Raw genomic sequence first — 26211 nt, forward strand, 5'->3', positions numbered from 1 at the left:
TTAAGTTTGCTGAAGTTGCTGTTTTGTTTTCCTGGAAGACTTACAAAGGTGTTAGTCCTTCAAGTAACCAGTAGAGGTCAGTAAAGTCTGATTAGTTAGAGCTACAACTTTATGTCATTCAATAGTCAAGAAGAAGAAGTAACTAATTATTTGATTAAAATGTTTAGCTGTGATCTACTGGCTAGTTAGTTGAGTTTCATGCTTGTTTATTATCTTTTATTTGTTTTTACAGACCAAAATGGGTCCCAGTTTATCATGAATTACTCATATTGGAGTACAGATGATGGAATATTACAGTTAATTAGAATAAGTGGCATTGCTTTAATTCAAGTCTCCCAGTTTAGCAAGGAATATAAGCATTTAATAAACGGTTTATAACATTATAATGTAGTTGTTAGCAGATTTAAGTGTTAATAAATGTATGTCAACAACTGTAACTCCTCCTGTGGGTACACATAAGTGGATGCTGGTGTATAAACACAAAATAAATGACAATATAGTAAAACACAGCTGTAATAATAATAATATAAAATGTCTCCACAAGAGAAGTTTTAATTACTGACAAATACTGTACGTTATAAAAAAAAACACTTCCAAATGTGCTTATAACTACACTATAGTGTGATAAACTCTTTATCAAATGTGTGTAAATGGTGTTAAAAGCAATTTTAAATTATTTTCAGTTTCAAGCTTTCAGTCCTACTTAAAAACCATCATGGAAACATTTGTGTCACTGTGACTGATGATCTGTTTGTCTACATAGACACTTCAACATTTTGGTCATTAGCTCTTCAAATACGACAAGCAGACAAGTCTGTTAGGGAAAATGTTGATGTCAAAGCCAAAAAAACCCATCTGAATATCAGCTGTAATTAAGAGTAAAATATGGAAAAACGACACCAACACAAGGCTTCACATTTTAATAATTCTATTTTACACACAAGCTTTTCATAACAAAACCACTGGGCTTGCAAGGCATGCATGATGATATGTACAGTACGACTGTTTGTTTTTCTTCCGTCACAGCAGCTTTTTTTTAAAGCAGATTCATACAGTGCAGTTTTCCAGATATTCATCTATAAAAGCTGCAGATTTATGGCTCATTTTAGAGTATAATACTTTGCAATCTTCAAATCTTAATATTATTTCAATGTTCCATGCATGTTCTTTCAGTGTTCTTTAAAGACCCAGAAGTAGTCACATTTATTTAGAATAATCCCGAGTGTAGTTTGATCCAATCAAACAAGCTAAAAATTGTTTTATAAACTCAGTAAATATTCCTCCTTTCAGTCTGTGAACTCAATACTGGCCAAAAAAAAAATCCTTCTTTATAGAGAGTCTATGGAGCTTATTTTCCTTAAACAGTGACTTCAGTCCCAAGCATGTGAAAATGAAGAACAAATTACAAGTAAACATGTCATTGGTAATATAAGACAGTAAAACCTTAGAGGAGAAATAGACAATTGTGAAGTGTGTAAAATTAAATATATTGAATACTGAAATTTATCTCAGTTTGATTCTTTTCACGTATATGGAAAGTCTCAGACACAATGTGCAATTTTGTGAAGAAATATCCATTTATATGAATTCTCCTTAAAAGGTCCAGAGTTCTTTATATGCATTTTCTTTTAAAATTAATAAGTCACAATTGCGAAATTCTTTTTCTTTAGCGGCTTTTTCCCCCCAATTCTGGTGTACATGTAAAAGGCCAAAACCAGAAAACCGAGGTGCATTTGTGGATCAACAAATTCTTCTTTGTAGATTTAAAAACTAAAACAGCAGAATGTGTAAGGCAGAGTTTTCCCTCAGTAGCACGCCAGGAGCAGAAGAAGAAGAACTTCACCTTCAGAAGTGGAAATCCTGATGAAAACAAAACGAGAAACAGATGAAATGAGGTTCATGTTTCGGGTGAGAAGAGTGATCTTAACTGCATCATCTTTTCTCATAAATAAATATAAATATAAACACCGATACCTGTTAAATCACCTGTTGAATGAGCCCTTTTTCTGGATCATGTTTATCATCCAGTTCCTCGTCGGAGTCTGAAAACAGGAGAGAAACAAGTCAGTGTGAAAATAAAACTTTTGAGATTTTGTTTATGTGCATTTCTGTGTTTTGTTGATCTGCAAATGTTTTGTCTGTTCTGTCGATCTTCAGCTCTTATGTGAAGGATCGTTACACCATATTGCATCTGATGCTTCTTCCGTTCTCATAACTCCACATCACATGTACTGTGCTGCTTTTCTTTCTAAAGCCTACTACCGATTTTAGATGGATTTTCTACACATGTTATGCTTTGGAGAATAAAATGACAGTAATATTAAAATCTCCATCCACTCAAAAACATGTTTCTCTCTTCACTGTGCAGAATGATGCAGTTTGTTTTTATATTCTTCAGCTGAAAGAGGAAATGTCTCTGTGCTCACCTCAAATCTCAATTTTTCAAGTGTGTCTTAAAACAACAGCCAGGAGCCCAAATGAACATTTAAACCTGTTTTTCTTGCTGTAATCATTCCTCCTGTTCATACTGACCATTAGAAGATCCCTTCATAATGCACTTACAATGGAAGTGATGGAGGACAAAATCCACAGTCCTCCTTCTGTGCAACAATGTATTCAAAAGTTTATCTGAAGCTAATATGAAGCTTCAGCATCCAAATGAGTCAAATCAAGTAGATATCTTTTAACGTTACAGTCTTTTTAGTGCCAAAGTTCCTCTTTTTGTTACTATACTTCCACCTGCAGCTCAACAGGGAAACACTGTCCGAGGAAACACAAAGAGGGAGTTTGATGCTGTAAAGACTGTAAATGTGTCCACTTGATATGACTAACTCAGACTGATGAAGCCTCATATAAGCTTCACATCAACTTTTAAATGACTGTGTGGACACACTGTGGATTTTGGCCTCCATCACTTACACTGAAAGCACATTTGAAGGATCTTTTAATATCCAGTATGAACAGGAGGAATGATTACAGCGAGGAAAACCTCTTTCACTGTTCATATGGACACCTGACTGTTGTTTTAAGACAGACTTGAAAAATTGTGAACCTGTCCTTTATGACGTGTACCTACAAGCATGATTTGTAACCTCACGACTAGTGTGATGTGGAAACTCTCCTGAGTACAGGAGTACATACACTGAGAAGGGACTTAATAGTGAAATAAATTACATGTATTTACATATTTATAGATTATGGATTTTTTCAGTGAGGGAGAAGGAGGAGATGTTATTTTAAGAATTTCTCTCACCAGGTAAATTAACATTTTCATACAACAGAATATTTTATTGGTCTTGAAACATGTCTGAGGGGATCTTTTAAGCGGCTATAATTGATATTTTTTCATAATAACAGTGTCTGAGCTGTCAGTGTGTAATGTGTTGGTCGTGGCTCGTAGTGATGAACCTACAAGAGCAAAAACAGCTAAAAGAGAGAGAATATAAGACAGAAACTCGACTCCGAATGGATGATAATGTTGCTCTGTAACTGCTGGATGTAGAAATAAACAACTGTTTTGCTATCAACTTAAAAGGTGATGACACATCACTGTTGTGTTCGCTACTTGTTTCCGCTGCCTCCAAGTGGCCAAAGAATCAGTTAATGCAGGTTTAAAGCGAGCGGCAACTACAACAGGAGGCTGAAGCCAGAGTTGAAGTAACTTTAAGTGCCACAGACGGCTGCTAAATGCTCCAACTGACTCCTGTTCAAAAAGCATCAACTTCTCTCTAGAAATACTAAGTCAGTCATTGTTTTCAACAAGTCATTATGGTCTCCATCGAAATGATCACCAGCATTGAGACTCAGATTAACTATTGTTGCAATATTCCTGTAAATTTAACGTTACTTTCCCTGTTAGCACAATGTAGCTACTGTTAGCAGTGTGAAAGGCAACACCCCACACTCCTTATTTGAGAGGTGGCTCTGAATGGAAAAGATGCGCCGACTATAAGCTGCAACTGGGCTTCAAAGCAGCTCCAATGCAAACCAACAGGTGACTTCACACCTCACTACGTCCATCTTTTTATACATTCTATGGTTTAATGTTTGTGTTTTGTAAGTAAGGAGCTAAAACATGCAGATCTTTTAAAATCGATGGGATGAAAACGGATGAAATCCTTGTTTACTCTCCTATAAGACGATGCTGAGGGACTAAAACCTGTGAGGTATTTTCGGACAGTATGGAGGTTTGGCTGCAGTGTGGATGTCAGTTATCACAGTATAACAGACCTGCCACAGACTCTGGTGGAGAGTAGAACTGTCCGTCAGATAAAGGACCCGGATACATGAGAGGAGCTCGCTCTGTGGCGTCCATGATGGACTGATATCCTGAAAGGAAAGAGGAGCAGCACAGTAAGTACACTAAAGTAATAGTGATTGAAGCACAGCTGTTAATAGTGGGTTTTAATAGTATTAGAAATAGTTTGCAGCATTAGTGTCAGAAAAGCAGAAGCAGTAGAGATGTTGTTGGTAGTAAGACTAATTCATATTATTCAAAGTAGCAGCAGAAGTGATCGCAATTAAAGCAGCTGAACTAGAAATTGAACCACAGATAGTGTTGGAGCTGTTTTTTTGAGCATATTTTGACCGTAGCTGATTGGCTGAGACTGACACCAGCCAATGACGTTGTACACGTGTGATGCAGAAAGACGTTAATTAAACCAAGTGCGACAAAAGAAAAAAGACGCCGCAGAGAAAACAGTTTTTCAGCCGCACGCTTCTACGTTTGTTAATTATCTTTTATTACCGTTTGTTGTTTTGATACTTTGAATGCATATAAATAATTTTCTTTAACCTTCGTTAAGCTACTTTGATTTGAACTTGACGTAAAGCCGCCATAGATGCACATTTACATCACATATTCAAACTTTCATTCACCTCATCTGTACAACGAGAGACCTACGAGCAAAATCATCTGACGGTAAGAAGATAAAATGTGTGTTAGAAGTCTCGTACGACATCTGACTGGTTTTATTTGAAAATAACATAGAAAGCCAGAACACACAGTAATACCAGTAATAATAGCAGCTACAGAAGTACTAGTAGTACTAACAGTGATAGCCTTAGTATTACTGGAAGAAATAGTTACAGTAGTAGCTGTGATATTCATACTGGCAGCAGTATTAGCAGTATCAGTGCTGGTAGTAATAGTAGCAGCCATGAAACTAATAATAAAAGTAGTGGTGGTGGTGATGATGACGATGGTAGTAATAGTATTAATCACAGTAATGTCGGTAGTAGTACTGGTTAGATTATAAGCAGTAGCCACAGTAGTGGTGGTCACAGTATTAGCAGTAGATTAACTGTAGTAGTACCGCAGTAGCAGTAGTAGTAGAAGAAGAAGTTGTGACTCACTGTTTTCGTCTTCGGCCTCTTGAGGCAGAACCTTAAAGTCGAGCAGCCATGTTTCTATCCAGGCCAACACGAAGGAGATGATGGGCAGCAGGTAGCCGAAGGCCCCCTGAGAGAGCAGCTATACACACACACACACACACACAAAATCAGTCTTATGTAAAAGTATAGTTTTGGACTTCAAGTATCAAAAATAAAAGTACTCATTATACAATAAAGTCCCTTTAGAGAGTTACATTTATTTTTAAAACTGATTCATTGACAGGTACATATAAACAGTGTTTTATTGCTGTTAAGGTAAAGCTAATTTAACAATTTATACTGTTAGGTAGTCTCATCTGTGGCATCCCATATTTGTAAGTGGTCATATGTTTTACGTATATATTATGGATCTGAAAAGTACAATAATTACCTCTGAAATGTAGTGGAGTTGAAGTATAAAGTGGCATAAAATGGACCTCAGAATTTTACTTTTGCAGAGTACTTGAGTAAATGTATTTTGTTATATTCCACCACTGACGTCTTACCTTTGATAAAATGACTTTCACAATCAAGAAAGCGCAGCTGACTGCAGTTGTGATCTGTTCAAGAAGAGGAAACGCTGTTTAGAGAGACTCTTACTGCAGAGGTGGTATTATTTACATGTTAGTATTCACACCTCACACATCACACTTCTTTTTACTTTAAGCACGATCAATGTAGACTTTATTTTCTAATGATCAGGAAATACATTAACTAGGGAGGAAAACAGGCAACCATAATGAAAACTATAACCTACAAATGTTCTGACTTCCAAAGTCAATATGGACACACTGCAGCTCTACTGTCCATTCAGATGCAGGTCAAGCTCAGGCTTTGGTTCCCACCTGATTAAATCAACACCTCTGATGCCTTCAACAAGAACTGGACAGTCAAGTCTGTCTTAAAGCAACAATCAGGAGCCAAAATGAACAGTGGAACATGTTTTTCTTGTTGTAATCATTCCTCTTGTTCATACTGACCATTAGAAGATCCCTTCATAATGCACTTACAATGGAAGTGATGGAGGACAAAATCCACAGTCCTCCTTCTGAAATGTCTTTAAAAAGTTTATCTGAAGCTAATATGAAGCTTCAGTCGTCCAAATGAGTCAAATCGAGTAGATATCTTTCAATGTTACAGTCTTTTTTAGTGCCAAAGTCCCTCTTTTTGTTACTATACTTCCACCGCAGACCCTCCGTCTGTCTCAGTCCTACTGAAACTGGCATTACAGAAGCTATGAGGTTTTAACCAAACAGCGCCCTCTGCTGGTACAAATAAGGGATTGCTGTCACATTACAGGCTAAAGAAGAAGCATTAAAAACTTACCGCGATGGCCCACCAGTGACGAAGCTTACAGACGGCATAGGCCAGGATGAGAGAGGCGAACCTGAAAACAGCCAGGAGCTGAGGAAGGAGAGGAAGATGAGATGTAGGAGTGAAGAAAGAAAGGATAGGAGGGAACATGGAGAGGAAGGACGGACAGAAGGCAGAAAACAATGATAGACGATGTGATTAAATGAAGCAAACAAGCAACAAAAGATGAGGGAATGAACCCAAAGTATCTGTTTATTAAATGTGAAAAAAAAGAGAATTTCTTACAAAAATGTCGAAGAAGGATGCGTGGTAGTCATAATGCAGGACTTCTTTATCCAGCTGCTTCTGAATGCCGCCGTTCACCTGTTAGACACAAACCACCAGTCAAAACTATGAACTCCAAATGACTTTTTATACTTCAATGATATACTGAGGTTAATATTCATTTGAACTTCGATGGAATTAGTTGTGACTATTCATAAATGTCAACATGATGGAAATGATGTGAAATTACTGCACAAAGACGATATGTTCTGGATTTATGATCATCAGTGTTTCTCCTATAATTATTGTATCGGTTGTGCAAATATAGTAATTTTGAAGAAGAGATTGATTGCGATGTTGTGTATGTATGGTATAACACACACATCAGTCCCTCCAGGAAATTGTGATTTTGCGATCGCAATAATTAACGCAAGAGAAATCTCCAAATTCCTTTATTTGTAGGGCAATTTTTGAGAAAAGTCACTGCAAAATCAAGTGTTTTTGTACACAATAATCACAAAAAACCCCAACAAAATCCTGGAAGGACTGACATATATATGGTGTACTGTATATACTGCATATATATGGTTAAACACACGCACAGAGCACCTAACAGGGCGTTAAAACATAAAATCTGGACTGTTACTGGAAACCAAAGCATTCCTGGATCAGCAGTCCTTGCTAAGTTCATGGATGGGCAGAGATATTTCCTGGATGCCAGACTGACTCGGACCCACAGATAAGAAGCTGTCTCACTGAGCAGCAGATGTTGGCTGGATAGAGTCGAGTGACGGAGAAAAGCAACCGACACATCAGCCAAACTGCTCACAGTGTGACCCACCACTGAGAGTTACCGTTAGACAGGAAGGCAGGAAACCGTTGAGTCAATGACACCTACTAGCACACATCTCCCAGTACAAGTTAAGACTGAGATGTCAGTTAAGACCAAGAGTCCAACAGCTTTAAAGTCTGTGAGAAAATGTAAAGTTTAGTGTTGTGCATGTGAGCAGATTTATTATTTAAAGTGAGTTACTAGGACGTCCTTCTGAAATACACTAATAGAAACTGTGTTTATCTAATGCATCTATCTCAACGCTCGCTCTGCAGATACTGAAGCGTTCTGGGACTGTGTGTCGCAGTAAAAACACTTCCTCATTCAGGGTGCAAAGTTTTATGGCTCTGTGACCTTCATTCACTTCTCCAGTAGCAACTGACCTGCTTCTTATCAGCCTTGACACAATTCAAACAAAACACACTGAACCATAAAGTTGTTACTGTTGTGTATTACAGTTATATTGCAAGCTGCTTATCTGACAAAGTGCTACATAACGTGACAAAACAAGGTCATCTGCATTAAACAGACATCACTTGTGAGAGTGTGGGTGTACGTGTTAGCTGGTTAATGTTTAGTTCATATCTGTGACTTATCGAACAGGACGGTGTGAACTCTGCTGTTACATTACCAATATAATAACCAAACTCATAAAACTCCAGTTAACCTTTTCCCCTGATACAAGTCTCCCTATGACCAACTTAGAAACAAAACGGATTCTGAAAAGTTCATTTTTTTTCTCCATATTGTACAGAAATAGTTTTATTTCCCATAAGGAGAAGGACACAGCGGTTACTTTAACAAAACTAACAGCTGTGTTATTGGGAAAAGTGGAAAGTGAGTCCTATTTTCTTCTGTATTGTACATACTATGTTTGAAGAAATGGCTTCAGGACGAGAATATTTAGCTTCACTGTTCATTTCTTCGTACTTAAACGCACAATATGTAATTTCAGCCGCTAGGGGTCTCTCAATCAAAAACAATAAGAAAAGACGGAGTGTGATGACGGTGTGAAGTAGCAAGGGATCATGGGAATTGTTGTCTTCTTCGTTAAATAACCAGCTTCACCGGTATAGGATCCAGTGTTCATCATTCGGGATGTTTTTACAGGGAGCCGAATTACCCGCAGAGGTCTCCTCCTCTCCAGAACAAACGGACCCGGAGATTACAGGTGAAAACACTGAATAAAGATGTTTCACCTAAAAAAAATCAGTGTTTCTCAGACGATGTACGGTAACATTTGGGATAATGTAAGTACACAACTCAACAAAATATATAACATAGGTCTAGTTGTTTTTAGACATTTTAACTACTTGACCCAGTTGATAACAGCTGTCATAATTATCCAGTTAATGAAATATACAGTAACTGTATGAAATGCTTTTCTTTGAAACAGTATTTCATTTGTGTAATAAGACAACCTACTAATGATTCTTTTAGCAGATATTACTTGGAGATACATTTTTGCCAGTTTAGTTTTTAAGCCATAGTTGGGTGATGTAGCCAATAAATAACAATCTCAATTTTTTTTTATTTTTTAAATTGGGGTCAATTGACGATTTTAATTGACTTTTCTTTGCCTCCAAAATGAGGATTGAAACATCTTATTTTTTTCAACAATTGTGCAAGAATAATGAAAGACCTGCAGAGACTGTCATCATTAAGCATAAAACACAGGTTACCTCATATAGATACTGACTGTCGGTAACAGATGACTCACCTAAGTAGAGCGAATCCAGTTTGATATCAGCACAGACAGAACGGAAAAGTCAGCTCACTCATTAACCTGCTGCTGTCTGTGTTTCTAGAAAAAAAACATCAACCTGATATCTGCAGACTGCTGCTAGGCAGCGTCTGTTCAGTCTGCTAAACAACCGGAAATAACCTGGAAACTGTTCAGTCGACTCCCAACGCTTCAACTCTCATAACCAGAGATAAGACCTCGTCAACAAACACAAACCGAGAGCTCAGATCAGTGTCAAGAGTCATTTTCAGTACGTTATGTCTAGTAGATGTGACCGTTAAATTCACTACAAGATAGCCAGAAACATCTCGCCACCTGGAGTCAAAACAGTCCCGTAAACCGCAGCACGTGAACATGTAGTGAAACTAGTCACGTCACAGTTTACAGAACTGTCGTAACTCATAATAGCTAATGTAGCAGCTACCATCTACAGTAATTTTTGACTCAAAATAACCTTTTTGTGTATATTGTAAAAACCCAATTTTACGATTTAGACATTTTACACAATGTGCAAAAACAAAAAATCAAATTGAATTTGAAATATCGCCCAGTCTAAGCTGTAAGTGAGCTTATTACAGTCAGTACTTCAGTGATTCCTGGTAGTATATTGTTTATTTCTTATTACTTTCAGACCACACACACGCCTACAGGATGGAAATACGACCCACTGTGACGTTCAGTAAAATCCTTTCCCCAAATCTTTGACCCAGACGAGTGTTTCCTGAGGTCTCCCTCCTCGACAATAACTCTCACAAACACCCACAACACAAACAGTCATTTCTTACATTGAGCTCTATGATCCAGAGCAAGGTGATGAACAAGAGGTCAAAGGTGACAAAGAGGCAGAAGGTCCTCCTCACGTCCGAGATGCACTTCTTCTCCCCGGCTTCGTACGACTCCACCCTCACAGAGATGGGCGTGGTGTTGACAGCCACCCTGCCGGTCTGCCGCGAATCGGCGCTGCTGCTGCATCGGCTGTCCATGTCTGACCACGCCCCCCGAGCAGGGCCGGCCCCGCCCACTGGTCAACGTAAAAAAAAAGGTAGAGTCAGCGGTGGTGGGTCATTGGAGTTTATATGGGAAGGAACGCCGGACTGGTTTAGTGGATTTGGACTCAGTCTGTGGAGGTAAATCGCATCACTGCATCTGTGGGGAGGATAAATCAGAAAAACACAAAAAATAATAATAATATTTATCCATTATGTACCAGTCAAAAGTTTAGACACATCTTCCCATTCTCTTCAATGAGAAAGTGTGTTTTTGAATTCATGTCCATTTCAATGATTGAGTGCAACTTTAAATCACTGCTTCACTTAAAAAAAAAAAAAAAAAAAGGGAAGAAGAAATTAAGCAATCAAATGGGGTTTTTTTTCTTACAAGATTATTATAGAATCTTTGCTTCATGACCCAGAAAATATTCCTGTTATTGTGTCCGGGTACTATGACCTTTGACCTTGACCTGCATAACACTTGGTGTTTACAATGTCTGTTTTGGGTAAGCGGCAACCTCCGGGGCTGAATAATGAAGCCAACGTGGAACTGCAGTTCCTCTAATGACCACTTGAGGCTCCAAAAGCCAATCAATCCCCAGAGACCCCCACGTTAAAATGCCCAACTTTATAGCAGAAATAAACATGTTTACAGCCTGGTACAAAAAACGGTTTTGGTCTCTATAGCTAATATCCCCGTTCATGACAACTGGAATGGGGTGAATTTTTATATAACTCACCTGTTTATATTTTATTAAGGCTTAAAGTTATTCATAATTTAAGGTAACACGGCAACAACGTTGGTTAGGTAACATGACCATGGCGTATCCCCAGTTTCAAAGAGTATAGCCGTAGCCGTCGCTATTTCAGTGTGTTTTCAGTCCATGAAAGTTAATTGTAACATTTTAGTCGCCTAACAAAGTCTTGTTCAGTGTTTCTTTGTACTAAAATAGCCTCTAAGGAGTCAGATGTTGTTTTGGCTGATAACCAGCAGCTCTGATTGTGTGATTGTTTTTTGTGTTTACACAGAGATCTGTAAAATGCTGATGAAAGGTGCATTTATTAAGGTAACATTGATGAATTACTTTGTGTGATTAATTTTTATCATCCATTCAATTTACACAGGAGTCAACATTTTATTTTGCTGTTAATATTCTTTTTTATTTTATCCTTATTTGTGACACCTTGTAAAGTCGGTTTAGATATAAGAGCTACAAACTAATCATTTACATTTCTGAGATATAACTGCTGAAGATGGTTTACAGTCCATGTAATCAATTCATGATAGAGACGCTATAAAGTGTCACACAGCTGTATGTAAATACAGCTGTTCTGCTGTTGGAGAACCTCACTGATGCAACACAATCAGTGAAACAACACTTATTATTTAGTTTCATTGACCGCTGTACAGACTGGCGGAGCAGGCGGCATGTCGATATGAAAACAGCTGGTTCAGGACGTGTCTTCATCCATTTGTGGCTCATTGTGGGAGTGGAGACGAGGCTCGTGCACCCAGTTCCTCAATAACCGAGATGTAGAAAACAGAACCACAAGTACGCACAGCTTTATAAATCTGACAAAAAGAATGCATCTGTATGTTTCTGGCTTTGTGCGTACACACACAGTTTTATTCATGAACCTACACAGAGTTTTTCTGCATCTTAGATCTCAAGGTTTACTGGTGAGTGCCAGTGTGATCTACTGGAAAAAGAGCTTTGCCGTAAGCAAAGGCAATGGGCCAACATGCTGTTACAACCACATGTCACATCATGCAATTTCCCCTGAAACGAAAAAACATCCACCACAATGAGCTTCCTCTTCAAAGTTCACAGAGTATTTACAGCTACACCGCAGGTCGTGTTTAAACTGCTTTAAAGTGACACTGCAACAGCAATCTGAATATCCAACTCTCACTTTTGCTAGATGTGAAAGTTGACTCTAAAACGTTTCTGAACATCATAAACATAAATTATCACTGTCCTGTACGCTCAGTATGTTCCAACCAGTCAGTTTCACCACAGAGGCTGAGTATTTAGATTTGTTTTGGCAGTCTGAAGTGATTTGAGGAGTTTCTGCTGACATCCCTTTTAAATATTTTTAAATGTTTTAATATTATTGTTGTTTTGCTTCTGAAGGTGTATTTTTCTTGACCATATTCCCTCAATTTTGAGGAATTTCTCTTCATGTGTTTCTTGCTTTGTCATTTTATCCTTTTGTTAACTTTGTAATCTCTGGTTTTGATAAGTGCAATAAAAATGAACTTTATTATTATTATTATTATTATTATTATTATTGTTGATACTTTTTAATGCTGTTGTCACTGTTGTTGGAATCCATTGTTTACAGATTTATAATTCACGGCCTTTCTCTCCTCGTAAAGACAGATTTTAGGTAGAGTATCCCTGTTTTTAGTCCGCACTATTAGTTGATGGATGGAGAATTAATCTGCAACCGTTTGGATAATCGCTTCATCTTTTCAGTCATTTTTCAAGCAAACAATTAATGGTTTTAGGGTCTCAAATGTGAGAATTTGCTGCCTTTCCTTGGACTGATGGTCGGACAAAAAAAATCCAAAACAGAACAAAAAAAACCCCTCACATTTTTCACAGTTCTCTGGTGTTTTAAAGACCAAACGATTCATCGAGAAAATAACCTGCAAATTAATTGTTGATGAAAGTAATTGTTATTAGCAGCCCTTGTTTGCATTTTTTCTGCAATAGCAATAAATTTACATCCAGTAATTAACTCTCAATATAGTGGACCTCATATAAAAGGATGCATACGTGTAGTCCAGGGTTACTATTTGTAACTTTATCTCATAAAGTCATTAATTGAAGCCTTTCTGTTCACTGATAGCTCGCTGTTGCCATATCAACAGTCACTGCTAAAGCAAAATGAACATCCCCCTTCTGCTGCTGCTTCACATTAAAAGCCAACTGGCGAAGCGTGGGGTGACTTTTATTGTGAAGCAGCCAAGGGAAACGCAATGTACTTGTCACAGATGTTTTGCTATTTAACACCACAAATGCATCTACAAAACAAGAAAATACTCATTTTACAGATAAAACAAGCAAATAGAAAAACACAAAAGCTTCCAGGGGACAATAAAAACAGATTCAGAAACTACTGTTAAGGGCCCTGATGTAAGAGACAAGCGCTAGAAAAAAAATGAAAACAGCTTCCTGTTCCTGTTTATTTGGCCGATAAAATGTCGATCAACCAGAAACTCTGCATTGAAACCATTGAAACTAATGTTAATGTAACACTTTAACTAGTGACTCAGTCAGCTGGGAGAGGCTGGTCTGACTGGTGTGACCATGAACTGGAATGTCTGCTGCATAAAACTGGAAAGTCCAAGAAATTACACAGATAAGAACAGAGTGTGATAATCTAAATCATTAAACATTAAACATGTGAATGCTGACTAATAGCAAAGCTGCTTTGACTCTGCTGACCTCTGAAGGGGGGAGTCATACTGAAGAGGAAACTCCACTGAGTTGGTATTTTTTTTAGTATGTTTGCATGTTCCAGATCTCACTTTACCTGTATCATATTTTCAGGCTGGCAGTTGTTTGGCATTTATGTTTATTTCTAATAGTGAGCCGTATTTGATTCCTGACATCACTCTGAAAACTATCTACATGTGTACATAAATGGGGCCGATATGGACAAAACCAAATATCACAATATTTTTGACCAAATAACCTTGATATCAGTATTACGAAAATATTGTAGGGACGACTATTGGTGCTTTCACAAAATATTTACACAATCAAATCAATCAAAACAATGAGATTTTTGATAGATAATCATCAGTAATGTGGATATCATGATTAAGTGGGTAAAGGCCAATAATAGAACAGCTAGAACAGTCTTCACTTTACTGCAATGCAGCCTTTAAAACCAGGAAAAGACAACACTTATTATCACCATACTGCAATATCTAGTCTCACAATATCGATATAATATCGACATATTGCTCAGCTCTATACGTGAAGATACTTCAGACAAGCTGTATCCTTTTGGAGCAGCCGTGCGACCATCTTCAATGGACACAAACAACACAGAAGTAAATATTTAAAAAGGAGACTAAAAGTCGGTTTATTATTTCACTACATAAAACTGGTTTTATTCTATTATACTTAAAACTACTTTTTACTTCCACTCCACTACGTATCAGAGGGAAATATTCTACTTTGTACAGCTTTAGTTACTTTCCAGATTTAAATGTTAAATAAAATAACATGACGTTGAGCTTATAAATTACACTGCATCATTAAAGATTAAACCAACCTTGTGACCTCTTATAAATCAGTGTGTATTTGTGAACCTTTGTCATGTTTCAGATGTCTGTGAGTTGAAAAAAAATTATATTTATGTTGCAGAACTTTGCTTTTTCTTCTTTCCTACCTAATCTACCGTCTCAAGACCCTTCAGATTTATCTTGAGCCGGAGCGGTGTAGGAGGGGCGGCTCGCCCTGAGAGACTGGAGAATCCTCCTTTAAAAACTGCAGCAGGTAAACTTAACTAAAAGCATCTGAACACTGTGATCTGTGTTTAGATTCCTGTCAGATTTAACAGGACTGTCCCCAACTTAAAAAAAAAAAAAAAAGAAAGAAATCTTAGGCGACCACAGGGTTTCTACGGATTAGTGGATTTAACTGAAACATTTGTGAAACGGTTTCTTCAGCATAATCGTCTGTCTGCAGATGAACACAGTCATGCAGAAAAAAGCTCTTTATATCTTATGCTTATTTAAGACCAAAGCATATTTGTGAAAATCACTGTGATACCAGAACTGTGACTATCATTTCCTAAGCATGACTAATGACATTCCTTACAAACAGACACTGAAAATAACAACCACTTAAGCAAAGATATCTTAAGGCTGTATTAATTGATTTTTTAGTCTCACTTTCTTCACTAGCGAGCTGTTAACTCTGTCTGTTTGCAGTTTGGTGCTGGACAGATAGTTTACAGTGGGTTTAAAACAATCAGCTAAAAGAGGCTAAAATGCTCAATAAAGCTGCAGAGGTGGTGATAATTCTCTTTGAGTGAGCTTTGATTCATTGTTAAAGGGGACATATTATGCTTTTTGTGATTTTCTGTTATTTAAATACTGTTATAATGTTGGATATTTATGTTAAACTTGGTCATATTTCCTAAAACTTTAGGTAAACATATGTAGAAATGCTCCCTGCAAGTCAAAAGTCAGGGCGTAGGCCTGCAATGAATATTTTGCCCTCCTCATGTACGATAATAGGGTGGACAAAATATTAGGAACACTTTTAAATATAATGCACTCCAGTTCAGCACCACCACCCACTACGACTTCAATAATAAACATAAAGTAGAATTATCACCTTTCTGACAATGTCAACGAAAAGTGAAAATGTGAAAATAAGCTTTGTACAATTATAATTTATGGGACAGATGTTCCTAATAAAGTGCTCGGTGGGTGTAGACAAAATGTTGGTTCATGTTGTACAAATTGAGCAAGTACATACGTTTTTTTTCCAGCTACCGTTAGGAAATAGGGTTGCAAAGGGTTTAAAAGAGTATTTATTTCATCCAGGTGATTAGAGGAGCATTTGAGGCGTGTGTCAGTGCCGTAAGAACAGCTGTGAATGATGTTAAACGCCCCCTTGGATGTTTTAATAATCGCCTGGTATTTATGTTTCTCAGAAAAACGGATGCTCTGTGACTCCAGTATCATGTTATTCAACGTGAGGCACAAACTGGAGCGACTGTCACATCATGCAGCCGTAACAGTTCACCAAAATGCTGATGCTAACATCACAGAGGTTGGTTAGCTGAATTTAAAGCTGCACTGGACGGATGAAGCTTCCTCTGCACCACTTAGGCAATTTACTGCTGAAACAAGGAAACGCAAAGTGCAACACTGGTTCAGCAGATACACGCTGCTTCCCTGAGGCGGAGAGGAGGCCCGAAAAACAACTATAAACACACTTTTTATTCGTTAAGATGCGTCTGAGCTGCTATAACCTGCAGGACAGATAAAATAAAACAAATCATCATGGTGCAGCTGTAACGCCATGCAGGGATGCCACCGTCAACCAGCATCGTTCAGGACATTTAACAGCTAGCTAGCGAGTTTCTATGAAGCCACGTATAAAAACCGGGTTTAAAATAAATCTGTATACTTTCTTACCTTTTTATTAAAGCTCTTTCTTGTGTTTTAAGAGGTCTCTGGTTTCTGAATCAATCCTCGGGAGGCTTCAATCGGCAGGTTTCACCCTCAACGCACCAGACGAGTCATCTGTTTCCCCTCCGCCAGCTCGGACAGGATGCAGGTGGCGCAAAGGATCCTGGGATATAGAGTTCTTTTAGCTGGTCTGGAGCTGGAGGACTCCATGCAAAACTTTCTGCCTAGAAAAACTGGTCAAATTTTCATGCTTTATGGTAGCGGGGGCGGATTTAGTAATTTGGGGGAAACTCTGTGTTGCTCTATTTTCACCGTTTCTCTAATTTAATGTTTTGGCAGTAGTAGAAGAAGAGAGGCAAGATGGAGGAAGATGCCCCCCTTAAAAACATTGTTAATTTACTGAAAAGACACACATTGTTTGAATGTGATTTCAGTGTGTACAGTATCATTATGCATAAGCCAACACAGTCTGTGGGGTAATATGTTGGTAGAGTATTAAATGTAGTTCTTAAAGTAAAAAATAAGCTAAAGGGCCATCTCACTCCACTACTGGCAAGGCAAAGTATTTATATAGCACATTTCTCATCCAAAGGCAACCCAACATGATTTATAGAGTACACAGACACAAGCACAAAAACAAACTGGTAGGTCTTAAGCTTGTATATGAAAGTAGTCAGTATGATCTCAAGTCTTCTGGCAATTTGGCAACTCATCATATTTAGTTTTGACTCTGAGAACAACCAGTAATCCACTGGGGTAATCCATGAGTGATTTTGGTTTTAGGTACAGACTTTGTAATTAACATAATGCATATTATCTCATCAGGAGCATTTGCTTTTATTGATTTTTCTCTTACATTGAGTAAAATAATATCTTTTTACCGTCCAAGTGCATTTAAACTGGCAATTTAATAATGAGGTTTAGCTTTAAAGGGTTTAGGCCTTAAAGCAAAAATAACAAATGTTTTTTGAATGTTGTCAATATGTCTATGTTTTAAAGACAGGTCTAAGACTAAATGATAATAGATTGTAGTTATATTCTTCATTAATCATATTTGTTTTAATCTGATTGTAGTTAGTTTAGGTTTTTCTAACAGGAGCACTATCAGAGGATGAGTTGATTTTATGTCCTTTTATTAAAACATGTCTCATGTCTTAGTTTTTCCAGAGATCTTGGTAATTGTGTCTTTTATTAATTTTAAAACATCATAAAAACTCAGACTGCACAGAAAAATATGACAGTGAGCATCCTGGGGGCATCTTGACACAGAGGTGATTTTTTTTACATTTTTATAATTGTCATAAAAAAATTATATTTTCCTCCAAACTAATGAATGTTTGGATATTGTTTGGAAATTTGCACCACAAAATACAATGTAAACCTGCAAGCTCTGCTTAATCAAATTACTACACACTAACTGATGTAAACAAAACCTGGGGCCTGGAGTACTGGTTGGTTTCTGGGTCTCTATGCTAAATAGAAATTATGAAGACCAATAACTTGGCCACAACAGCCAATTTTTGTTCAATATCTAAAATGACACATTAATAACATGAATTCTGATATATTATATGTCTGAAAGTATTTTTTGTATATCTCGGGCTGTTTGTCGTGGTTTGGAAAAGGCACCTTAGTTCCAGTCAAGAGAAAGTAGACAATATAGAGCTGCAACAATTAGTTGATTAATCAGTTATTCAATCGAGAAAATTTATCACCAATTTTGATAATTGATTAATCATTTTGAGTCATTTATTGAGCAAAAACGCCAAAATTCTCTGTTTCCAGCTTCTTAAATGTAAATATTTTCAGGTTTCTTAACTGAATATCTTTGAGTTTTGGACAAAACAAGACATTGTTGGTACATCTTGAGCTTTGGGAAATAGTGATTGACATTTGTACCATTTTCTGACATTTTATAGATCAAACAACTAATTAATTACTCAAGAAAATAATCAACAGATTAATGCAGAATGAAAATAATTGTTAGTTGAAGCCCTGAATATCGGATTATTTATACAGCAGTTCTTCAAACTTTTTGGCGACGGTTTTGGAAAGCATCCCTCCAGTTTCAGTGTAACACTGCTCCTGGTGCACAAAGCCAGTAGGTGGCAGTAACTGTTTAATCATCTCCCTTTCTCAGAACAACTACACTCAACAGGCAGTTTATCAATCATCAGACAGCAGTCATCTTTGGTCCTTTATTGGACTGAGTGAGAAGTCTGTCTCCCCCTGAAGGCAGACTGGTATTCAGAGTGAGCTGAGACAAATTCATACCCTTAATTATATCCCAACAGTGTTGGAAGAAGAACTGAGATCTTTTCCTAAAAGGATTAATAGCAGAATGAGAAGATACTCCATTACAGGTAAAAGTCCTGCATTCAGAATCTCACTTACAAACTAAATACTACCAAAAGTACGAAAAGTATTGGCAGTAAAATGTACTTGAAGTATCAAAAATAAAAGTGTAAATTGTGCAAAATGGACCAATTTCAAATGTCATATTTATCAAATATATAATATTGGAATATTAATACTGAGACTTTGATATATACATGTAAATAGCAATAATATGTTTTACATATAAAATACTGATCTGAAAAGTAGCTAGTAACTATAGTGAAATAAATGTAGAGGAGTAGGAAGTAAAAGTTGCACAAAATGGAAATACTCAAGTAGAGTAAAAGTACCTTAAAATTGTATTTAAGTTCAGAACTTGAGTAAATACACCAAAAGTGTAAAACTTTCACAGGGAGAAGATAAAATCTGAGATCCTTCATTTAAGTAAAAGTCACACTTTCTCTGTGACAAAGGTGTTCTAGTGAGAAAAGTTTAAAAGTAAAAGCTTTGAATGAGATCCTGAAATGAAGACAGAAGAAAATACTTTGTTCATTCTTGAGAAAACTGCTTTATTCATTCTGTAAAGCTTCAGTTTGTTCACGCATCCAATCAGTAAAGTCAGTTAAATGACTCTTGTTCAATGATTTCATGTTCAGATTCACTTCATCCACACAATCAGTTAGTTTAACCCAGAATGTCAGCTATGTACAAGAAAACAATAAATGATCTCCTTATTGATTATTATCAGGATAATAACAGTTTTATAACACATTTCTTTGCAAATTGACAAAGTGATGAGAACAAAATATCTATGACAAATGAAGGTCTGGTGTTTTCTCTGTTTAAGATGCTGAAGTGGAAGAGAAACAACACACATACAGCGATACAAATATTAAACTAACATTTAGAACAAAGAGAAATTTAAACTTTCATTTTAAGAAATTTCAGTGAAAGTCAAAAACAACTTCATGAGCAGTGATAACCTCAAAGTGTTGACAATTCCAGTTTGATTGACAGCTGATCTCTGTGCAGTTCAGAAACATCACAGCAACGAGCTCTCAGAAACAATGGAGACAAACAAAATGAAGAATTACAACAGAATCTGACACATGAAGTCTAAAATGATTTCTGTCTGTTTGAGTTTACAGAACTCAGCTGTGTCTCTTAAATAACAAAGCCAAAGTCCAGCATAGAGAGGCTGAGTGAATGTGGTCTGGACTCTGTGGAGGAGAGTCATGGTTTCAGAGACGCTGTAGAAGGACAGAATACCTGCACTGTGATCCAGATACACTCCTACTCTGGAGGAACCAGGACCTGAGACGGGAGTTGAGACTTTGTTGAACAAAAATGTATAACCTTTAAGCCTTAAAGCCCAAGATTTGTCATTGTGTCCAAATTTACATTCATTTGAGTCTCCTGCTCTGCTGATATTCTTGTATGCGACTGCTACATAAACTCCTCTCCCGCTCCACTCCACCTCCCAGTAACAACGTCCAGTCAGATTCTCTCTACTCAGGACCTGACACCATACAGTGAATCTATCTGGATGATTAGAATAAGACTGTTGTTGTCTTGTTGCCGTTGCTTTTCTGTTCTCCTCAGATAATAACAGCTCTGTGTGTGCTGTGTTTGGATCCAGTGTGATTTCACATGTATATTTTAAGAACTCAGCTCTGGTCTTGGGTTCTGGTTCTGACAGTAAAACGTCTACATCAGTCACTGTCAGTGAGATGTTTGTCCATTTCTCCCTCAGCATGTCCTGTAGTTGATCTCTGAGCTCTGACACAGCTGCTGTCACATCCTCAAAGTATCTCAGAGGACGGATATTGATGCTGGATGAGTCTGTAGGTTCACTGAGTTGTGACAGTGAGGGGTAGTTGTGTAGAAACTGGTTGTGATCCTCTGTGTGTGAGAGCTTCTTCAGTTCAGCGTCTTTCCTCTTCAGCTCAGTGATCTCCTGCTCCAGCTTCCCCTGAAGCTCTTTGACTCGACTCACTTCAGTTTCCTGCTGGGATCTGATCTGCTGCTTCACATCAGAGCTTCTTTTCTGGATGAGAAGGATCAGCTCAGTGAAGATCTTCTCACTGTCCTCCACTGCTTTATCAGCAGAGCGACTGACGGCCTCCACCTCCTGTTGAAGCAGCTTCACATCTTTCTCTCTGTCCTGGATTCTCTGCTGGATGTTTTGTCGACTCACCTCGAGCTCTCTCTGCCTCTCAGTCCTTTCTGCTGCAGCTGAGACTGTGTCGTGGCCTTTATGTTCATCCACAGGGCAGAGATAACAGATACTCTGCTGATCAGTACGGCAGAACATCTTCATCACCTCATTATGACGAGAGCAGATGTTCTCCTGGAGCTTCTTGGAGGGGTCGACCAGCTTGTGTTTTTCAAATGCAACAGATTCATAATGAGGTTGGAGGTGTTTCTCACAATAAGAAACCAGACACACCAGACAGGACTTGAGGGCTTTCAGCTTCCTTCCAGTGCAGACATCACAGGCCACATCTTCAGGTCCAGCATAGCAGTGATCAGCAGGAGCAGCCTGGAGTCCAGTCTTCTTCAGCTCCTCCACTAAATCTGCTAACATGGTGTTTTTCACCAGGACAGGCCTCGGTGTGAAGGTCTGTCTGCACTGAGGGCAGCTGTAGTTTTTCTTCTCATCCTCTTCATCCCAGAAGCTTTTAATACAGCTCATGCAGTAGCTGTGTCCACAGGGAATAGTCACTGGATCCTTCAGTAGATCCAGACAGATCGAACAGCAGAATTTTTCTCCGTCCAGCTGAGCTCCTTGCTGCGCCATTTCAGCTCTCAGTGGAAATAACTGTCTGAGTTTGATTTTCCTAGAGCTTAAAGTAGTTTGAGCTCTGATCTAAACAGCATGTGTTTCTGCAGTGAATGGAGGCTGCAGCTCTTTTACATGTTGGTTACACCCATCTTCAAACTGTAGATCTGAAGGGGAGGGAACAAGGAAATATGTGGACAGACTGGAGCTTGATGCGTTTGAGAGCAGGAAGAAGAGGGAGGAGTTATCAAGCTATGATTCATTCCAGGAAGAGGAGCAGTTTGAGAGAGATACTGTATTTAATCCTTTATTTACAATGAGGCTCACGTCTCATTTGAAAACACTGGTCACCTGCTATCTGGTGGTAAAGTAATCATAAAAATGTCCATTTATCTGAATTCCTGTATTCTCCTAAAATCCAGCTCAATTCAACTTTTTCTTAATTACATTTCAAACACAACAGATAAAGAACGATGTTGGTTACACCCATCTTCAAACTGTAGATCTGAAGGGGAGGGAACAAGGAAATATGTAGACAGACTGGAGCTTGTTGTGTTTGAGAGCAGGAAGAAGAAGGAGGAGTTATCAAGCAGATTCATTCAAATGAAGCTCACCTCTCATTTGAAAACACTTGTCACCTGCTTTCTGTTGGCAAAGTAATCTTGGGACTTTGGGAGAGATAATTAAATAGAAGCTAAATTCAAATGTTAGACTAGAAAAATACAAGTAAGTTATGTTGTCGCAGCTCTGAATCCCACAGGACATGAATTCACCAGATTATTTGTCTCTGCAGTTAAGCTGGAGACTGTAACGACTTCTCATCACATCAGTAAAGGATCTAAGATTAATTAATCAATGTCATGATTTTTTTTTTTTTTTTTTTTTTACACAAAAGCATCTTTGTAAAGAGAAACTCTCATAAAAACAACCCAAACACATCATGGTAAACTGAAGTTCAGTAGCTGGAACCAATGCTGGCAAACAGTCTATATATATAAAAAACAATTCTTAATGTTTCCCTGAATATATTTTCTAATCGTTACCACAGTATTTCATTAACATTAATCTTAAGAGTTTCACAACAGAGGCCATGTTGTTCCCTCATTGTAAATTATTCTGCTATGTGGGCTTGTCTGATTCAGAACAGGTGAATTACCACAGACGTCCGGTCAGAGACGAGAATTTGGTAAACTATGGTGCAGTGGGTTTATTGATTAACTGCCACCAATCAGCAGACACTCCTGTTATGTGCCACTGAAGGAAATAATAGAAAACATGAGAGAATACATTTATATTGTGTATTATAGTCACTTATTGTTCAGTAATAACAAGCAGACCTTATGGGTAAATGAGGGTCACAATTCTTTCCATAATAACCTCAAACCAAAGGATGTGATGCACTATATCTACATATCTTACAACACACACTTCAATAGCACACCACACCTACTAGAACTATTACTACTACCACTGTTCTAAACACTTCTTACACAGAGATCAATAACCAGAACTTAGACATGTTGACCAAACTAAATGAAGACTATAACACACAGCAAGCACAAAGTGCAGACATTATCAGTCAATTAAGGAGGAAACCGCACTGGTGACACCATTTAACCAGAAAACTACTAAAACAGATTCATCATCTAAATAAACTGGTCAGTTTCTTCTTTAACTTGCAAACTCATGACAAAACTGCAGCTTCATCACTTTTCTGAGCAGCTGTGGTCCTCACTCCTCCCCTCTGACCTCTACTGTGCAGGTTACTAAGAGACACTGCCCACCAGAGGGCGCCCTTTCAACACTTATCACATGGACTTTCACATAATTGATGAAATAAAGCTTTAGATAAAATGTGATGTAGCTATAATTGTATCCTAGCTCTAAGATTCTATAACCATCAGTAATTTCTCACTTTTTATGACAGTTTTAGATTGTGCCATCCCTGACTTCACTAAAAATCTTTTTCAGTTTTAGCTGCCACTTGAAAATACAATTAATATGAACGTATTGGTGTGACGTAGCCTGGCAGGCTCTGTAACCACAATTAAAGTTTAAGTTAAAATGTATGCGAGTACAAGGGGACTGATAGCACCAAAACATGATACAGAACAGATTGGAATCGATGCATAAAAATAAAATAAAATGTTGATGGTGTAAAGACAGCAGAGGAAGCAGCTCTTTAGTGAGAGTGATGTGGCTCTGAAAAGAGCCGTTATTGGTTTGTGGAGCAGTAGACAGTTTAAGCTCTCTCTCCACGGATGCGGCGGGCCAGCTGGATGTCTTTGGGCATGATGGTGACCCTCTTGGCGTGGATGGCGCACAGATTGGTGTCCTCGAACAGGCCGACCAGGTAAGCCTCGCTGGCCTCCTGCAGAGCCATGACAGCGGAGCTCTGGAAGCGCAGGTCGGTCTTGAAATCCTGAGCGATTTCTCTGACCAGGCGCTGGAAGGGCAGCTTGCGGATCAGCAGCTCGGTGGATTTCTGGTAGCGACGGATCTCTCTAAGAGCCACGGTACCGGGCCTGTAACGGTGAGGCTTCTTGACGCCGCCGGTGGCCGGGGCGCTCTTACGGGCAGCCTTGGTGGCCAGCTGCTTTCTGGGGGCTTTGCCTCCGGTAGATTTACGGGCGGTCTGCTTGGTTCTTGCCATCGCTTCTTCTTTCTCTGATCAGGAGAAAATAGTAGCGAGAAGAGGGGACACGCTGCTCTTAAAGTGTCGGAGCGGCTGTGTAAGTGTGACGCTGCTTCAGACCTCCGGGTCCTGATTGGTGAGCGGCTCCTCTTGGAGCTCAGCACCGCCTACAGGAGCCTGAACCTCCGCTGCTTATTGGACATGAGTCGTTTGAAAAAGTCCGCCAAAATGAGAGCGAGTCTCCTTCTGCTGGAGCCTCTTTTGTGGTGGGTGGAGACATCAGCCCTCCTGTCTGCTCGCGGAGATATAAAGGAGGGTTTGCTATATTTTGGCCTCACTTTCTTTGAGTCCACACTCTAGAAAATAACCGAAAAATGAGTGGAAGAGGCAAAACCGGAGGCAAAGCCCGCGCTAAGGCAAAGACCCGCTCCTCTCGTGCCGGGCTCCAGTTCCCAGTCGGCCGTGTTCACAGGCTGCTGCGCAAAGGCAACTATGCGGAGCGTGTGGGTGCCGGCGCCCCCGTCTACCTGGCGGCTGTGCTGGAGTACCTGACCGCTGAGATCTTGGAGCTGGCTGGAAACGCTGCTCGTGACAACAAGAAGACCAGGATCATCCCCCGTCACCTGCAGCTGGCTGTCCGCAACGACGAGGAGCTCAACAAACTGCTGGGCGGAGTAACCATCGCTCAGGGCGGCGTGTTGCCCAACATCCAGGCTGTCCTGCTGCCCAAGAAGACCGAGAAGCCCGCCAAGAAGTAAACCTGGTGCCTGGCTGACTGCTGGAAACCAAGCAAAGGCTCTTTTAAGAGCCACACACTCCTGATAAAGAACACAGATCCTTATGTTTCTATCATACACTGTAGTTAAGACACAAATTCTGTTCATAATGTATCCAATATATTGATAGTCAGTGTTACAATATGTGATAACTGCATTCAAATCATATCACATCAACATTTAAAAGAAGATAATCTAGTCTTTAGTTGTAGTAATTTATAACAATGGTTGTCTATATATTAACCTATATGAAATGTTCACTATTTTAAACTGACTTAACTAATTATCATAAATATTAAACTGGATTTGCTGACTACAGGTAAAAGGCATAATGTTAAACTGATTTAGAAAGGAGGGGGTTGTTGTACAGTCATAAGTGTCATAATCATGTTAAACATTTTTAGGGTCTTTGCTGTAAAACACATGAAGAAGAAATCTCTTTGATTTGTTATCTATTCATCCAACATATTAATCATAATGAAGTTGTCATAGCAACAATACATTTACAGTTCAATGTCATCCTAAGAGATTTGCTGTATTTGGTGCTGCTCAGTGCAGACCATGACACAGACTGAGTTAACAGAATATGCAGGATCCAGTAACATTTTCCCCCCACTGGCCCACTTGGCCAGTTTTATTGGCTTCACAGCCAAAAAAGAGAGTAACTTTTTTTTACCCCCGTGATTTATTCAGTGTTTCACATATTCATAATACATGAAACGGTGAAGTTCCCTTTAGATTTTGTTGTTTTTCTTTAGTTATGGATATGTAATGTTGATATATTACACAAATATGCAAAACATAAGTTTATAATTGAGTTGATGAGGACAGGAAATGATTTTTAGAAGAATGGCTATTTCATATTTGAAATTATATTTCTAAAAACATGACTATGAATTGATACCATATTTATAACTGCAGTCACCATTTTTACATATAACTGCCTATTAAAGGAGGTACTGAGAGGATCAAAGGAGCTCCTTCTCCCACTAATCTGAC

General features: G+C 38.5%; 4 protein-coding genes across 5 annotated transcripts; 1 reads left to right on the forward strand and 3 right to left on the reverse strand.

Moving 5' to 3' along the window:
- Nucleotides 1-905: 905 nt before the first annotated feature.
- On the reverse strand, nucleotides 906-17836 carry stard3nl (STARD3 N-terminal like). 2 transcript variants are annotated; one of them, XM_044369493.1, is made up of 9 exons: nucleotides 16689-17836; nucleotides 10313-10548; nucleotides 6973-7050; nucleotides 6700-6777; nucleotides 5880-5933; nucleotides 5356-5473; nucleotides 4231-4329; nucleotides 1975-2042; nucleotides 906-1860 (listed from the first exon to the last, which is right to left on the reverse strand). In XM_044369493.1, exons 2-8 carry the CDS (start codon nucleotides 10508-10510, stop codon nucleotides 1978-1980), a joined length of 690 nt encoding a protein of 229 aa, XP_044225428.1. In that variant the 5' UTR covers nucleotides 10511-10548; nucleotides 16689-17836; the 3' UTR covers nucleotides 906-1860; nucleotides 1975-1977. The 2 variants fall into 2 exon arrangements, with proteins under 2 accessions (XP_044225428.1, XP_044225427.1); XM_044369492.1 differs by having other exon boundaries at nucleotides 10313-10673.
- Nucleotides 17837-20157: 2321 nt separating this feature from the next.
- Nucleotides 20158-22259, reverse strand: LOC122993413 (tripartite motif-containing protein 16-like; the record flags this gene model as incomplete). Its single annotated transcript, XM_044367561.1, has 1 exon — nucleotides 20158-22259. A coding segment is annotated over exon 1 (1662 nt), but the record flags the coding sequence as incomplete, so codon positions are not given.
- A 1251-nt stretch (nucleotides 22260-23510) lies between these two features.
- Nucleotides 23511-24490, reverse strand: LOC122994682 (histone H3). Its single transcript, XM_044369498.1, has one exon. The coding sequence runs from the start codon at nucleotides 24452-24454 to the stop codon at nucleotides 24044-24046; it is 411 nt and encodes a 136-aa protein (XP_044225433.1). The 5' UTR covers nucleotides 24455-24490; the 3' UTR covers nucleotides 23511-24043.
- Nucleotides 24491-24700: 210 nt separating this feature from the next.
- LOC122994689 (histone H2A-like) lies at nucleotides 24701-25498 on the forward strand. Its single transcript, XM_044369505.1, has one exon. It carries the CDS (start codon nucleotides 24811-24813, stop codon nucleotides 25192-25194), a length of 384 nt encoding a protein of 127 aa, XP_044225440.1. The 5' UTR covers nucleotides 24701-24810; the 3' UTR covers nucleotides 25195-25498.
- The last annotated feature ends 713 nt before the right edge of the window (nucleotides 25499-26211 follow it).

This window comes from Thunnus albacares, chromosome 12 (genome assembly GCF_914725855.1).
Source record: "Thunnus albacares chromosome 12, fThuAlb1.1, whole genome shotgun sequence".
Taxonomy (NCBI): domain Eukaryota; kingdom Metazoa; phylum Chordata; class Actinopteri; order Scombriformes; family Scombridae; genus Thunnus; species Thunnus albacares.

Coding starts and splice junctions, on each gene's coding strand:
- stard3nl (XM_044369493.1), bottom strand. CDS start 10,510: ATGGACAGCCGATGCAGCAGCAGCGCCGATTCGCGGCAGACCGGCAGG. Junction 5,934..6,699: donor GTCACTGGTGGGCCATCGCG/GTAAGTTTTTAA, acceptor CTTCTTGAACAG/ATCACAACTGCAGTCAGCTG. Junction 2,043..4,230: donor TCCACCAGAGTCTGTGGCAG/GTCTGTTATACT, acceptor TCCTGTTTTCAG/ACTCCGACGAGGAACTGGAT.
- LOC122994682 (XM_044369498.1), bottom strand. CDS start 24,454: ATGGCAAGAACCAAGCAGACCGCCCGTAAATCTACCGGAGGCAAAGCC.
- LOC122994689 (XM_044369505.1), top strand. CDS start 24,811: ATGAGTGGAAGAGGCAAAACCGGAGGCAAAGCCCGCGCTAAGGCAAAG.